Genomic DNA, 14,766 nt, shown 5'->3' with positions numbered 1-14,766 from the left:
CAGGGTAGGTGGATTGGGCACACTAAATTGCCCCTTAATTGGAAAAAAATGAATTGGGTACTCTAAATTTATATTTTAAAAAATTATAACTGCTAAGAGACATGAAGCTGATATTTGGAAAGGCTAAATTTTCCAAGGGAGTGTGAAGACTGAGGAATTACTTGCTTTCCTTATTAGTTTGGGTGAAACTACTTCTTGATTATTTAATAAAGAGGAGCCCAATCTGAAATGCTACCATAAGGTAGTAAACTAAATTCTGAGTCATGAATGTGGGTGAAACTTACGTGGCTAATGACACCTTAGCCATATGGTTGCATAGTGACCTTGCAATTATTCACGCCTCGTCATTTTCTCTCTCTCATGGTCGGCTTAACTTTTCCTTTTCTTTTTGAAGTCTCAAGAAAGAGAAGTGTGCATCGGAGTGAATAACCAGAGTTACTTCTGTGAAACGGGACACTGTTGTGGAGAGTCACAATGCTGTAACTACTACTATGAACTTTGGTGTAAGTATTGACTCAATTCTTTTTTAAAATATAATTTTAGGGTGCCTACAGTTTTTCCAATTAAGGGGCAATTTAGCGTGGCCAATCCGCCTAGCCTGCACATCTTTGGGTTGTGGGGGTGAAACCCACGCAAACATGGGGAGAATGTGCAAACTCCACAGAGACAGTGACCCAGGGCCGGGATCGAACCTGCGACCAAGGCGCCATGAGGCAGCAGTGCTAACCACTGTGCCACCTCGCTGCCCAGGTTGACTTTTAATTCCAACTGATTCGTGGAGTTGGTGAGCGCCACAAGCTTCATTTTACCAATCTGTCAATTAAAGAGTGAATGATGCACCTCTCTCTCCCTGTCTCTCTGTCAGGATAACAATGGTATTTTTTGTCCGAGTCTAGTTTAAGCCACTTTGACACGAAGGTCAAAAAACACTGGCGAAATGAAAACTGTAGGCTATAAATTTGAATTGGTTTTAGAATCTGTCTTATCTGTGTCTCTCTGCCTTCTCAAAACTCTCAACCTCTTTTCGCAGGGGCTTTCCACAGTAACTTAATTGAAGCCTACTTGTGACAATAAGCGATTATTATTATTATTATCATCTTCCATTCACGCTCAATCTGAGCCTCTTTCAGCCCAGTTTTTCTTCTAGCTGGCTTGTGAAGTGGTCTGAGACATCATTCCTGGATGAGGACTGTTGTAAGATTACACGCAGTGTGGTGTTGAGCGGCACAGGCCAACATCGTGCTATCCTTAAATAATTTTAAAACTGGGAGGCTACAATTCACAGCAGAGTAGAACTATTTAGAAAAAGAAATGTCGAGCAGGCTTTTCTGCTCTGATCAATGCCACATCCTGCAGGAAAGTGTGGATTGGGTTCCTGTGGCTGTGATGTACTCCGTCGTCCAAAAACCTGATCGCCCCACGCTACCAGTCCAAAGATGTGCAGGTTAGATGGATTGGCTATTCTAAATTGTCGCTTGGTGTCCTATAGGTTAGGTGGGGTCACTGAGATAGGGTTGGAGAGTGGGTCAAGGTAGGGTGCTCTTTCGGAGGGTTGGTGTAGACTTGATGGGCTGAATGGCCTCCTGCACTGTAGGGATTCTCTGATAATCAGAATGGCCACTTAGCCTGGGTAGTAGTGGACTGGTTAAATGCTGATGAAAACCACCTGCTGGTGCGATGCAGAATTATCAGCAGACAATTGGGAAGAAGGTAAATTACTTCCAGTGTTGGAAGCTCCATGGTAATGCAAGAACACAGTTACTCCAGTCAGAAGAACAGGAATAATCTGTTGGTTCCTTGCCTTTTATGATTGATTTATATTTGTAACAGCCCTTGTTTGCTCCTGATTTGAGCTGCTGCTACTAATTAATCTCCAGAATTGCCACCGACTTAAAGTGTACTTACTGTGAGTAGCTTCACAGGATTGCACAAGATGTGTAAAAGCACCTCTACTAAAATGCTTTTAGTGGACGGAGCCTTGTCCATAAAAGCTAAAAATAGAAGATAAAGATATGAAACTAAAATAGAATCAAAGTATCTTTGTGCTTTAATAATTGCAGTTATCACCTCGGCTTAAAAAGTTTCCTATTTTACTGGATGAAGTGAATGTTTCATTGGGTTTCTGCTGATGAAATCTCCTTCCTTGAGGTGACCCCTTGCTCACTTCAACATCTCCAAATTGGGGAATATCCATTCATAGGGAACGCTGCTGTTCCAACTGCAAGCTATTGATTTAGTGGCTGATTATGGAACTTCTGAATTGTTTTAACCCCTGCATAGGGTGCGCTATGTGTGGTGAGATATCCTATAGATTTCACTGCTTCTCAAATGGCCGAGTTAATAAAGCAGGCGCCTAATCTTAAAATTAGAGGATAGCTTTTCGTGACGCACTCGTTGAAAACAAAGGGAAATAAAGATCTGGAATTTTCTCTCCAAAAGTCTGGACACTGGGACAATTAGACTTTTCTACTATGATGGGTAGCACAGTGGTTAGCACAGTTTCTTCACAGCCCCAGGTTTGATTCCTGGCTGGGTCACTGTCTGTGCGGAGTCTGCACGTTCTCTCCGTGTCTGCGTGGGTTTCCTCCGGGTGCTCCGGTTTCTTCCCACAGTCCAAAGATGTGCAGGTTAGGTGGATTGGCCATGCTAAATTGCCCTTGGTGTCCAAATATTTTAAGGCGGGAGGGTTACTGGGTTACGGGGATAGGGTAGATACATGGGCTTCAGTAGGGTGCTCTTTGTGAGGGCTGGTGCAGACCTGATGGGCCGAATGGCCTCCTGCACTGTAAAAATTCTATGATTCTAAGTCATTGATTAAACATGAAAATGGGTGTTAAGACACATAAATGGAGTTATTCAGCCATGATCTTATTGAATGGTGGACAGGCACATGGGGCTTTATTTAATATCCTTTGATGGGACGTGGGTGACATTGGCAAGGCTAGCATTTGTTGCCTACCCATTTACGCCCATTTCAGAGGCCGATTAAGAGTCGATCACATTGCTGTGGATCCAGAGTCACATATAGGCCAGACCAGGTAAGGATGGCAGATTTCCTTCGTGAACTTTTAACGGCAATTGAAGATAATTTCATGGTCACCATGACTGTGACTCATTTTCAACCAGATTTGTTTCGCAATTGGATTTGAATCCATATCCCCAGAACAGTAGCCCGAGTCCCTGGATTACTAGTCCACTGCCTTGCCAAAAACGGCCTGCTCCTATTTCTGTGTTTCTCTGGAATCTCTTGACTCCTTTTATTGAAGCGTGAGATTGATTACCTTGTGCTCGTGGCTCTGCGATCTGCAACAGCGTTATAATATAAAGCGCAGAATCCGGGGGCAATGTCAGGCAGCCCACTTGGCTTCCCGAAGGCAAAGGGACTTGCACAACCTGCTCTAATTATAATTGCCTTTATGTTACAGAATTGTATTTGGGGCAAGTTGATCTGACAGGTGCTGAACGTGTCTGCAGTGGGGTAACATACTGGTTGTAGCTGGTGGGATCGTTCGTTTCTGATTGGCTTCAATAACCCCAATTCAAAAACCCAATGCAACAACGCGTTCAGATTTACAGGTGGTAACAAATTAGGAGGGACAGGGAAATTGAAGGAGGCAACTCCGAAATTACAGGACAACTTGGAAGAAGAAAAGGTCGGTGAGCAGAGAGATGGCCAATGAAATTTAGCGGGGACTGAGTGAATGGAAAAGAAAATAAGTGGCGCCAATATATACAAATGGCGTTAGAATCTCACAAGCACAGAAGGAGGCCATTCAGGCCATCATGCCTATACTTGCTCTTTGAAAAAACTGTCCGATTCCAGTCTGCAAAGAGTGGCCATGGTGTAATTATGTAACTAAATCTTTCCAGGAACTACAGCTGATGGGTCAGACGATCATATTTCTAAGTACTGTATGAACTGATTTTCGTGTGCATATCATTTGTATAATGGCTTGAATTTTCAAACCAGGCCAAAACTAATTGTCATAAATATAGGTTTGTCATGAATAAACCCAAAAGATAACTCATGGGAAACCTTATCATAAGAGTGGCCGGAAAATAGAATGTGCTGCCACGCGAGGTGAATAGTGTTTCAGGAGAAGCTGGATAACTATATGAAGGAGAAGGATGAGCAGATAATGTCAGATCAAGTGAGATCATAGAATTATAGAATCCTTACAGTGCAGAAGAAGGCCATTCGGCCCACCAAATCTGCACCGACCCTCTGAAAGAGCACCCGACCTACACTCACTCCCCCACCCTATCCCTGTAACCCCATTTAACCTACACACTTCTGGACACTTAAGGGGCAATTTCGCACGTCTAATCCACCTAACATGCACATCCGTGGGCGGAAACTAGAGCCCCCGGTGGAAACCCACGCAGACACGGGGAGTACGTGCAGACTCCACACAGTCACTCAAAGCCAGAATCGAACCCGGCCCCCTGGCGCTGAGAGGCAGCAGTGCTAACCACTGTGCCGCCCCCCCCCCCCCCCCCCACCCCCCCTCAAGATAGGAGGAGATTCATGTGAAGCATAAACTCCAGTATACACCTGATGGGCTGAATTAGCCTATTTCTGTGCAGTGCATTCAATGTAATGTTGGGTAAACATCTAGAGGCGCAATTACCCAGCTGTATAACACTAACCAAAACCAGTAGCTTTTATTGGGGAAACTGCAAAACATTGTGGGTTGGCAATGACGTCTAGAAAGATGAGATTGCTGAATGAACCCGTGTAAGAAAAGGGAAAGTTTAAACAGGGGGCAGAGGAAGAGGGTGGAACGTGATTGCCCTTCTGAAAGGCTAAAAGAGGGAAATCGGGCAGTCACTTGGTTCTTTTGCCGAGGTGGATCTGCTAAGTTAGAGCATTAATTTGCTTGTGTGCTTGGTGCGATAAAGCTGCACAAAACACAGCAATGTGTTTCCTAAAGCACGATCTGTAACGTGGGTTGCTCTGCATGCCGGTAAACCAATTTCTTGGGACCATTTCAGCGGAAGCTGAGCATCTGAATTTTCCTGGAGGCAGCAGTGTGTGACGTGGGTGGAGCCGAGGAAAACAAACAACCAGCAGAGCCGTGTAATGTTTGACAGCCGAGCTGCACTTCCTTGCCAGCGTGCTGGCCTTGGGGAAATTCTTTTACTAGAAGTACACACCCGAGCTGCACAAAATAACTGGTGCATAGATTTATGATCTCTCTCTCGCGCTCTCTCTCTCTCTCTCTCTCTCTCTCTCTCTCTCTCTCTCTCTCTCTCTCTCTCTCTCTCTCTCTCTCTCCATCCAACACAACCCCTTCTAGAATGCTGACAGTTTAACAGCAGGAAGATCTGGAGGAATGGAAATTGTTGGCAGTAGATATGCTGTTCCTCCAGGATCCTTGCATTTAACCAGCAGCTCTCCAAATCCCTCCTGAGGCCCGGATTCCAAATGGATGCAACTGAGCACAATAGATGGGATCCATATGGAAGGTGATCTCCCCCCCCCCCCACAACTGGCCCCCCATCTCCATTCTTCGCACCCCCCCCCCCCATCCAGAAAAGGCCTAAATAGGGATTCATTGGATGTGAGATTTATAATATTCTTTATTAGTGTCACAAGTAGGCTTACATTAACACTGCAATGAAGTTACTGTGAAAAGCCCCTGGTCGCCACGTTCCGGAGCCTGTTCAGGTACACAGAGGGAGAATTCAGAATGTCCAATTCACCTAACAGATCGTCTTTCAGGACTTGTGGGAGGAAACCCATGCAGACATGGGGAGAACGCACAGACTCAGCACAGACAGTGACCCAAGCGGGAAATCGAACCTGGGACCCTGGAGCTATGAAGCAACAAAGCTAACCACTGTGCTACCGTGGTTGGACATAGTGTGACGACCTTTCTCTGCTAAGCTCCGCAAGAGTTCTTTGGCTCCTCGGAAAGCCAATGTGCACTTTCTATTTTAATTTAACGTCTTTTATGTGTCCCTTTTATAAAGTTTGTGTAGTTGATTGAAGAATGGAATCTGGATGTTTAAAGTTGTTAAAATGTAATTCAACTGCATGATATTGCTCCTTTTCCTCTCTCCAGGGTTCTGGCTCGTTTGGACCATCATCATCATCCTGAGCTGCTGCTGTGTCTGTCACCATCGGCGAGCCAAGCTCCGTCTACAGCAGCAACAACGACAGCATGAGATCAACCTCATCGCCTATCAGGGGGCCCGTAACTACTCCCTGCTTCCACTCTACCTGAGTATGTGTCTCTGTTGCAATTTATGGTTCCTCTGGGCAAAGTTACATTATTATTAACCCTTTCAGAACTTTGGGTATAAACTGGTCACTGCATTGCCAGGGAACATGACCTCCAGTGGGTTAGGTAAATTGCATGGCACTATAGGGAACCATGCGGACTGAACAGGCCATCCTAGACTGGGTATTTTGTGTTGAGAAAGGAATAATTGACAATCTAGGTGTGCAAGACCCTCTAGGGATGAGTGACCATAATATGATAGAATTTTTCATCAAGGTGGAGAGTGATGTAGTTGATTCTGAGACGAGGGTCCTGAATCTTACTAAAGGAAACTACGATGGTATGAGGCGCAAGTTGGCTATGATGAATTGGGAGACGTTACGTAAAGAGATGATGGTGGATAGGCAATGGCAAACATTCAAAGAACACATGGGTGGGCTGCAACAATTTTTATTTCCGCCTGGCACAAAAGTAAAACGGGAAAGGTGGCCAAATCACGGCTTACAAGGAAAATTAGGGATAGTATTAGATCCAAGGAAGATGCAAACAAATTGACCAGGAAGCAAAAAACAGCCCTGAATATTGGGAGCAGTTTAGAATTCAGAAAATGATGACCAAGGGATTGATTAAGAAGGGGAAAATATTGATTACGAGTAAGCTTGTGGGGAGCATACAAACTGACTGTAAACGTTTACATAGAGTGTGAAGAGATTAGTGAAGACAAATTGAGGTCCCTTACATTCAGAACCAGAGGAATTAAAAAAAAAATTTAGAGTACCCAATTCATTTTTTCCAATTAAGGGGCAATTTAGTGTGGCCAGTCTGCCTACCCTGCACATCTTTGGGCTGGTGGGTCGAAACCCACGCAGACACGGGGAGAATGTGCACATGCCACACGGACAGTGACCCAGAGCTGGGATCGAACCTGGGACCACGGTGCTGTGAAGCAGCAGTGCTAACCACTGCGCCGCTGTGCTGCCGCAACAGAGGAATTTATAATGAGGAATAAAGAAATGGCTGACCAATTAAATACATACTTTGGTTCTGTCTTCACAAAGGAGGACACTAAAAGATATCAGAAATTATGGGGAAAGGAGGGTTTTGTGAAAGGAAGGAACTGAAGGCAGTCAGTATTAGTAGAGAAATGGTGGTTGGGAAATTGGGATTGAAGGCCGATATATCTCCAGAACCTGATGATCTACATCTTAGAGTACTTAACAAGTAGCCCTAAGGCGGCACAGTGGCGCAGTGATTAGCACTGCTGCCTCATGGTGTTGAGGACCCAGGTTCAATCCCGGCCCCGGGTCACTGTCCGTGTGGAGTTTGCACATTCTCCCTGTGACTAAATGGGACTCACCCCCACAATTCCAAAGATGTGCAGGGCGGGTGGATTGGCCACGCTAAATTGCCCCTTAATTGAAAAAAAATAATAATTGGGTATTCTATATGTATATAAAAACAAGGAAGTGGCCCTGGAAATAATAGATGAATAGGTGATTTCTGCCAAGGTTCTATACTCTCTGGAACAATTCCTACAGATTGGAGGGTAGCTGATGTAACCCCACTATTTAAGAAGGGAGGAAAAGGGAATTGTAGACCAAGTGGGGAAAATTCTAGAGTCCTTATTCAAAGCTTTTATGCAGAGCACTTAGTAAAACAGTGGCAGGATCAGACAGAGTCAGCATGGATGTACAAGAGGGAAATCACGCTTGACAAATCTACTGAAATCCATCAAGAATGTAACTAGTAGAGTTGATGAAGGGGGCCAGTTGGTGTGCTTATTTGGTTTTTCCGAAGGCTTTTTATCAAAGTCCCGCATAAGCGATTAATGTGTTAAATTCAGGTGCATGAGATTGGTGGGAGTGTATTTAGATGGATTTAAAAAAACAGGTTGTCAGACAGGAAACAAAGGGTAGAAATAAACGGGTTTTTTTTTCCAAATTGCAGGAAGTGGCTAGTGGGGTAAGGCAGGGATTGGTGATTGTATATCAAACATTTAGAGGAGGGAACTAAATCTGATATCTCCAAATTTGCAGATTATACAAAGCTGTGAGGAGGATGTAGAGATGCTTTAGTGTGATTGGGGCAAGCTCAGTGAGTGGGCATATGTAGGGGCAGCACGGTAGCATTGTGGATAGCACAATCGCTTCACAGCACCCGGGTAACAGGTTCGATTCCGGCTTGGGTCACTGTCTGTGCGGAGTCTGCACATCCTCCCTGTGTGTGCGTGGGTTTCCTCCGGGTGCTCTGGTTTCATCCCACAGTCCAAAGATGTGCAGGTTAGGTGGATTGGACATGATAAATTGCCCTTAGTGTCCAAAATTGCCCTTAGTGTTGGGTGGGGTTACTGGGTTATGGGAATAGGGTGGAGGTGTTAACCTTGGGTAGGGTGCTCTTTCCAGGAGCCGGTGCAGACTCGATGGGCCGAATGGCCTCCTTCTGCACTGTAAATTCTATGGGATGGCAGATGAAGTATAGACTGGATAAATGTGAGGTAACAAAACGAAGGCAGATTCTTATCTGAATGGCTATAAATTGAGAGAGGGTAATGTAGGTGCAGCAGGTGCTGAAGAAAGCAAATGGTATGTTGGCTTTCATAGCGAGGGAAGTTGAGTACTGGGACAGGGATGTCTTGCTCGATTTATACAGACCTTGGTGAGGCCATGCCTGGAATTTTGTGTGCACTTTTGGTTCTCCTTTCCTGAGCAAGGAGGTTCTTGCTATTGAGGGAGTGCAGTGAAGGTTTACTGGACTGTTTCCTGGGATGGCAGTGCTGACTTAGGAGGAGAGATTGGATTGGTCACGATTTGAATCATAGAATTTACAGTGCAGAAGGAGACCATTCGGCTCGAGTCTGCATCAGCCCTTGGAAAGAGCACCCTACTTAAGCCCATGCCTCCACCCTATCTCTGTAACTCGGTGACCCCACCCAACCTTTTGGACGCTAAGGGCAATTTATCATGGTTAATCCACCTAACCTCACATCTTTGGACAGTGGGAGGAAACCGGAGCACCCGGAGGAAACCCACGTAGACGCGGGGAGGAAGTGCAAACTCCACACAGTCACCCGAGGCCAGAATTGAACCTGGGTCCCATGAGCTGTGAGGCAGCAATGCTAACCACTGTGCAACCGTGCCATCCTAATATTTGCTCTACCCTATTTCTGCTGGTTGGGGAGTCCAGGGTCCCAGGGCATTATCTATAAACTATGGCCTTTCAGTAGTGAAAGTAGGAAAGGGATGGTAGAAGTTCAGAACTCTGTTGTAAATGCCAATTCATGCTGGGTAAATTGTTAATTTGAAGTCTTGAGTTTGATGGTACTTTCTGAAGCAAAGCGTTTGAGGGATATGGGGCAAAGGTGGGTGTAAGGTTAGATCACAGAGGATGTCCTTCAAAGGCATATCAGTTTCAGGAGGTAAAATGGTCAAGTCCTGTTCCTCTACTCCTGTAGGTTGGCTGTAATTTTGCCCTCAACACGTTCCCACTTTCAGAGAAATGATGGGATCAATCATAGCCTTTGGTAATCTGGATTCTTGAGTGTTTTATTTGATTGTTGTGCTCTGAATTTGGTAAGTGCCTTCATTCTGAACAGTGTAGAACAGAACTGAGCATTTGAAGTAAGCTAGGAAGTAGCCTTTATACTATGAGATCTGTGTTTGATCCAGTCTGTTGGATTAACAATCAGCCTTTCACAACATAAGATCTGAATCCAGCCGAAGTTGATGAGATTGGCGTCTCTGTGCTGGTCGTACAGTGAAATGAGAAATTGAAGGTTCTCATGAGTCTGGGTCCAGAGGGTAAAACTGGAGATTGTTCCGATCTTAATTTGCCAATGTCACTTTGCCACAGGGTGGCAGGAACATGAGAACTGGAAGCAGGAGTTGACCACGAGTCCTTTGAGCTGCTCCGCCATTCAATGAGATCCTGGCTGAACTACTTCAATGCCGTAACTCAGTATCCCTTGATGTTTTTAATATGTAGAAATCTATCAATCTCAGCCATGAACGTTCTCAGTGATTGAGCCTCTACAGCCCTCTGAGGAGAGATTCAACACCCTCTTGAGAGAAGGAATCCATCCACATATGAGTCCTAAATAGCCCGTCCCTTATTCTGAGACTCTGGGTTCACGACCACCCTCGCCCCAGCCAGGGTACATGTCCATCCTGCACCTATCCTGTCGAGCCCTGTGAGAATTCTGTATGTTGCAAGGTGATCACCTCCCATTCTTCTAAACTCCAGAGCATAAAAGCCCATCTCTTCTCCTGGGACGTTTCCTCCATCCCATGGGTTAGTCTGGTGCACTCCCTCTATGGTCAATACATCTTTCCTTGGGAAAGGAGGTCAAAACTATACCCAATACTCCAGGAAACCGTTATACAGGTTCAAGAGTGAATCGAGTTTGGAATGGAGTTGAGGATTCTCTATTTTGCTTCTAATCCAGCTGTTTATACATGACCTGAAGCTACTTGATGCTGTCACCAGAGTGTAACGTGTTCTGTTGTACCGTACTTGTACCGCACCCTCAAACAGAAAATTCACATTTTGATGGGGGGAGAGGTGGTGGGGGGGGGGGGGGGGGGGGGGTCCAAACTGCTAGAATTTGGGTTGCATATTTTTATTTCCTGCGCAATTCTGTTTAAACTGCAGCTGTGTTAATATCAACAGACCTAAAGAGTACTGACCCTAATGGTAACGGTTCTGACTCATCCCGAGAGCTTGTCATAAGTTCTGCTTCCCGTTCGCCCTGGACTCATCATGCCTGTGTTACCACATTCTTTTCTCAGTCTACATATCTCTCTCTGCCTGCTTCTGCATCAGTGTCTGTAGTTTATGCCTATCTCTGTCTATGACATGTCCGCCTGTGCATGTTTATCTCAGTGAGTGTGCCTCGCTCTCTAAACATGTCTGCCTCCCTGTACGAATGCATTTTTCCTTCTTTCCCTTGTCTCTTTGTGCCTGTCCCTTGTGTTTCCTTCTTTCCCATTCCCCATCATTCGGGCTGAATTGAATGGAGAAATAAAATACTCCTCGGTAGTTTTTGCAAATGTTTTTAAACATTAACCAGCCTCTGGTGGTGAGAACCCCTCTTTATAATGACTGGAACAACAACAGCCAGTGGTCAGAATGTGCCAGTGAAGCCACAAACTATAGTGAAACTTTGTCACTCTTTAATCTTGCGAATGTTTACTGGGGCAAAGTAACATCTCCCATTTGTCTCGGGTCTTTAACCTGCCTGTCGTTGTTTACATGACTGACAAGTGACAGACGTGTTCTATGCCATAGTCAATCTACTCTAGCTGATTGATGCCAATGACTGACAGGTTGAAGACCCTTTGGTGCATCTATCTGTCCCACCTTCTCCATATACTCTTCATCTTCATCTCCCCCCCACCCCCACCCCAAACCATGTGATTTTCTGAGATAGGCAAAGAAAACCCAGGCCAATTTGGGGAGGGGGGGGGGGGGCAGCAGTAGGCTTTGGGGAAATTCCACTCTGACCCATCAAGGGAGGGGGGGGGGGGTGCTTCTAGACCAGCAGCAGAATTGAAGTTGGGATAATCGAGACCCCTTTGCCAAAGGGCAAAGGGGAAGGCGATGAACGCGCACTGTTCACGCACAGACTGATCACAGGAATATTGCGATTGAACAGAGTTATTTTATTAAATGGGATGACACCTGCGTCGCCCCAGTAGAGTCGGCAAGGATGGTGGAAATGATGTTGCCTGCCCTCTGGTGGCAGGTCACAAGAGTTGATTTGGTGATGGGCTGGGAGCAGTTACTTGGTCCTTTGGTTGAAGAGAGCAATTTGTGGGGCATCTGGAGGGGGGGGAAGAGGTAGAATATTCTTTTAAAGACTTCTGCCTCCAACAAAACGACAATCATTCAGTTCCGGTGTCAATATATTTTAATGCAAACTTCAGCCCAACTGTGCTTTATAACCTCCAAGTTAATATCTGGATGGTGATCTTTCAAAAGTTACATACACTCATACCTTTACAATTTTTTTAAAGTTTGCAATTGCATGTTTTTCTTCACACAATCTCAATTGTAGACGACTGTAGAAATTTCAGCATAACTAGATTTCTATTCATTGAATCTGTGCTTGTGCTAACTCCATAGTTGAACCGTCTATTCACCCCCAACTTCCCCTGTCTTGCCCTTATTTAATACTTGGCTTTCTAAGTGTTCCATTTTCTGAGATCGACTAGAATTCAGCAGCTATTGATTCATAGAAATAAAAATAAAAAATCGGCCAGGATCATTGTTATCCTGTTTCACCCCATGATTTCTAAAATCCTCATTGTTGTTTTCAAATCCCTCTGTAATCTCTTCAGGTTTCCAGCCTTTTGGGATATCTGCACTCCTCTACTCTAGACTCTTCTGCATCCTCGATTTTAACTGTTGCACTTTGGTGGCCAAGCTCTGGAATTGCTTCCCAGATATCCTTGTTTGTTGTCTCTCTTTCTCTTTCTCTTTCTTTTCAAAAACCTAGGTCTTGGTCATTTGTCCCAATATCTCCTTAAGTGGCATCAGTTTGTCTTTCTAAGCATAGAATTTACAGTGCAGAAGGAGGCCATTTGGCCCATCGAATCTGCACCGGCCCTTGGAAAGAGCACCCTACTTCAGCCCACGCATCCACCCTATCCCCGTAACCCAGTAACTTCACCTAAACTTTTGGGACACTAAGGGCAATTTGGACACTAAGGGCAATTTAGCATGGCCAATCCGCCTAACCTGCACATCTTTGGACTGTGGGAGGAAACCGGAGCACCCGGAGGAAACCCACGCAGCATTTGGGGAGAAGGTGCAGACTCCGCACAGACAGTGACCCGAGCCGGGAATCGAACCTGGGACCCTGGAGCTGTGAAGCAGCTGTGCTAACCACTATGCTACCATGCCACCCGAATATTATATTAGCCCCTGTGAAACTGTGAAGTACCTGTGGGTATTTTACAACATTAAAACGGCTATATGAAATCCGGTTGCCGTAAAGGGTTAAAGTGTTAATTAAAGATTATGATTGAGTTATTATTTGGGCTTGCACTTTATCATGTGTAATTGTCAACATCCTGGCAAACTGTTGTTTTTGGGTGTTCTTTGATAATTCTACTGTTGTGATTAAATATATTTGCATTCTAAACAAATATTTTTTTTCTTTCCTCCCCTTCCCCTCAACTCCTTCTGGAAAAAAACCCAGGATTTTTGCCAAGTTATTTACTCCCTCCTTATGAAGAAGTGGTGAACCGACCTGTGACCCCGCCACCTCCCTACAGTGCCTTTCACCCGCAGTGCGTCACGACTTGCAATGGCTCCTCCAATCCCGAGCCAGCCAGGTCTCCGACCATCCCAAGTAACTCTGTGCCAACGGTCTGTGAGGCGGTGCCCCGCCAGGGGAGTGCGTCGGACAGCGACCCTTCACTCTCCTACTCGGAGCACAGCTTGAACAAAACCCCGACAGCCAGCCAGACTGACGATTTGGTTGCTGGCACTGAACTAGAGCCTGTGCGAGCTTGTTGCTTGGAGCTGGACGAGGAGCTGAGCTGTCCCGAGAAGGAGCAACTGACTGATTATTATCCCAGCTCGTCCTCCAAGATCGAGAGCTGGCATCACCAGCCCTGCTTGGAAATCAAGGACGAAGACAAGACCCCCGGAAGGCATCGAAGGTTCACTGGAGATTCCGGCATCGAAGTGTGCGTTTGCAACAGAGACGATGACGCAAAGGAATTGGATGGTCTGATTGATGGTTTGGGGGGTGCAATGGAATTCTGTGACAGCTGTAATGTGTGTGACTCCTGCCCTCGTTCGGACACGAGGGAGGAAGGCCTTGCTGAAGCAAGCGAGCAACAGGATTGCAAGGAGCAACATGGCCCAGAGGTCACGGAGGAGCCGGTGTGTCTTTTACTGGACACCATCAATGAGAATGAGTTGCTGCAAGCTCATCAGCAGCATCGTGACGCCCAAACCTAACTGAAGCTCCCCCCCCCCCCCCCCGTCAGCTGCACTTTTTTGACATTTGTGCTCGAGGATTCCTCATACTCTCTCTTTTCTTTTGAGCTTCAGAATCATTCTGTTCTCACATGCACTCGGAAGGGAGACAAGAGAAAAGATGGTAAATGCCAGATTGGTGGTGTTGGGGAACAGACACGGAGTTGTCAGTCCTGAACCGAGGGAAATTGGTCAGGCTGGCTACACCAATAGCATTCTGTGCTGGTTCGTGTTGGCCTGTCATATTGTGGTATAGAAGCAGTTATGACGGCAACTGGAATTTTGTATCCAACATTTAAATTTTTAATCAAAGCATATTTGCATGGGGTTGTGACCCTACATTCATCTTGTGTCATTTGAAAAGACCACTTCTTTACCTGTGTCCTTGTAAGAGAGACAGCTTTATACATCTGGGTTGAAATCACAAACTGAATGGAAACTGGGAGACTTTAGTACTGGCACGTCGTGTGCTTCTGAATAGAAGGGGTGATGGTTCTCTCTTCGGGGACTCTGAATACCAGCTTTAAACTGCAGAAAAAGCATCTTTCTGCAT

At 45.6% G+C, this 14,766-nt stretch overlaps 1 protein-coding gene across 2 annotated transcripts in view; it reads left to right on the top strand.

Annotated features, from left to right (window-relative positions):
• Window positions 1–14,558, top strand: part of wbp1la (WW domain binding protein 1-like a) — a 95,157-nt gene extending 80,599 nt beyond the window's left edge. For both annotated transcript variants that reach the window (XM_038821531.1, XM_038821532.1), the window contains 3 exons: window positions 395–503; window positions 6,069–6,230; window positions 13,426–14,558. In XM_038821531.1, coding sequence (XP_038677459.1) covers window positions 395–503; window positions 6,069–6,230; window positions 13,426–14,195 — 1,041 coding nt within the window. In that variant the 3' untranslated portion in view covers window positions 14,196–14,558. The remainder of the gene's footprint in view (window positions 1–394; window positions 504–6,068; window positions 6,231–13,425) is intronic.
• The last annotated feature ends 208 nt before the right edge of the window (window positions 14,559–14,766 follow it).

This window comes from Scyliorhinus canicula, chromosome 16, assembly GCF_902713615.1.
Source record: "Scyliorhinus canicula chromosome 16, sScyCan1.1, whole genome shotgun sequence".
NCBI classification, from domain to species: Eukaryota; Metazoa; Chordata; class Chondrichthyes; order Carcharhiniformes; family Scyliorhinidae; genus Scyliorhinus; species Scyliorhinus canicula.
This window is presented reverse-complemented; position numbering and strand designations above follow the sequence as displayed.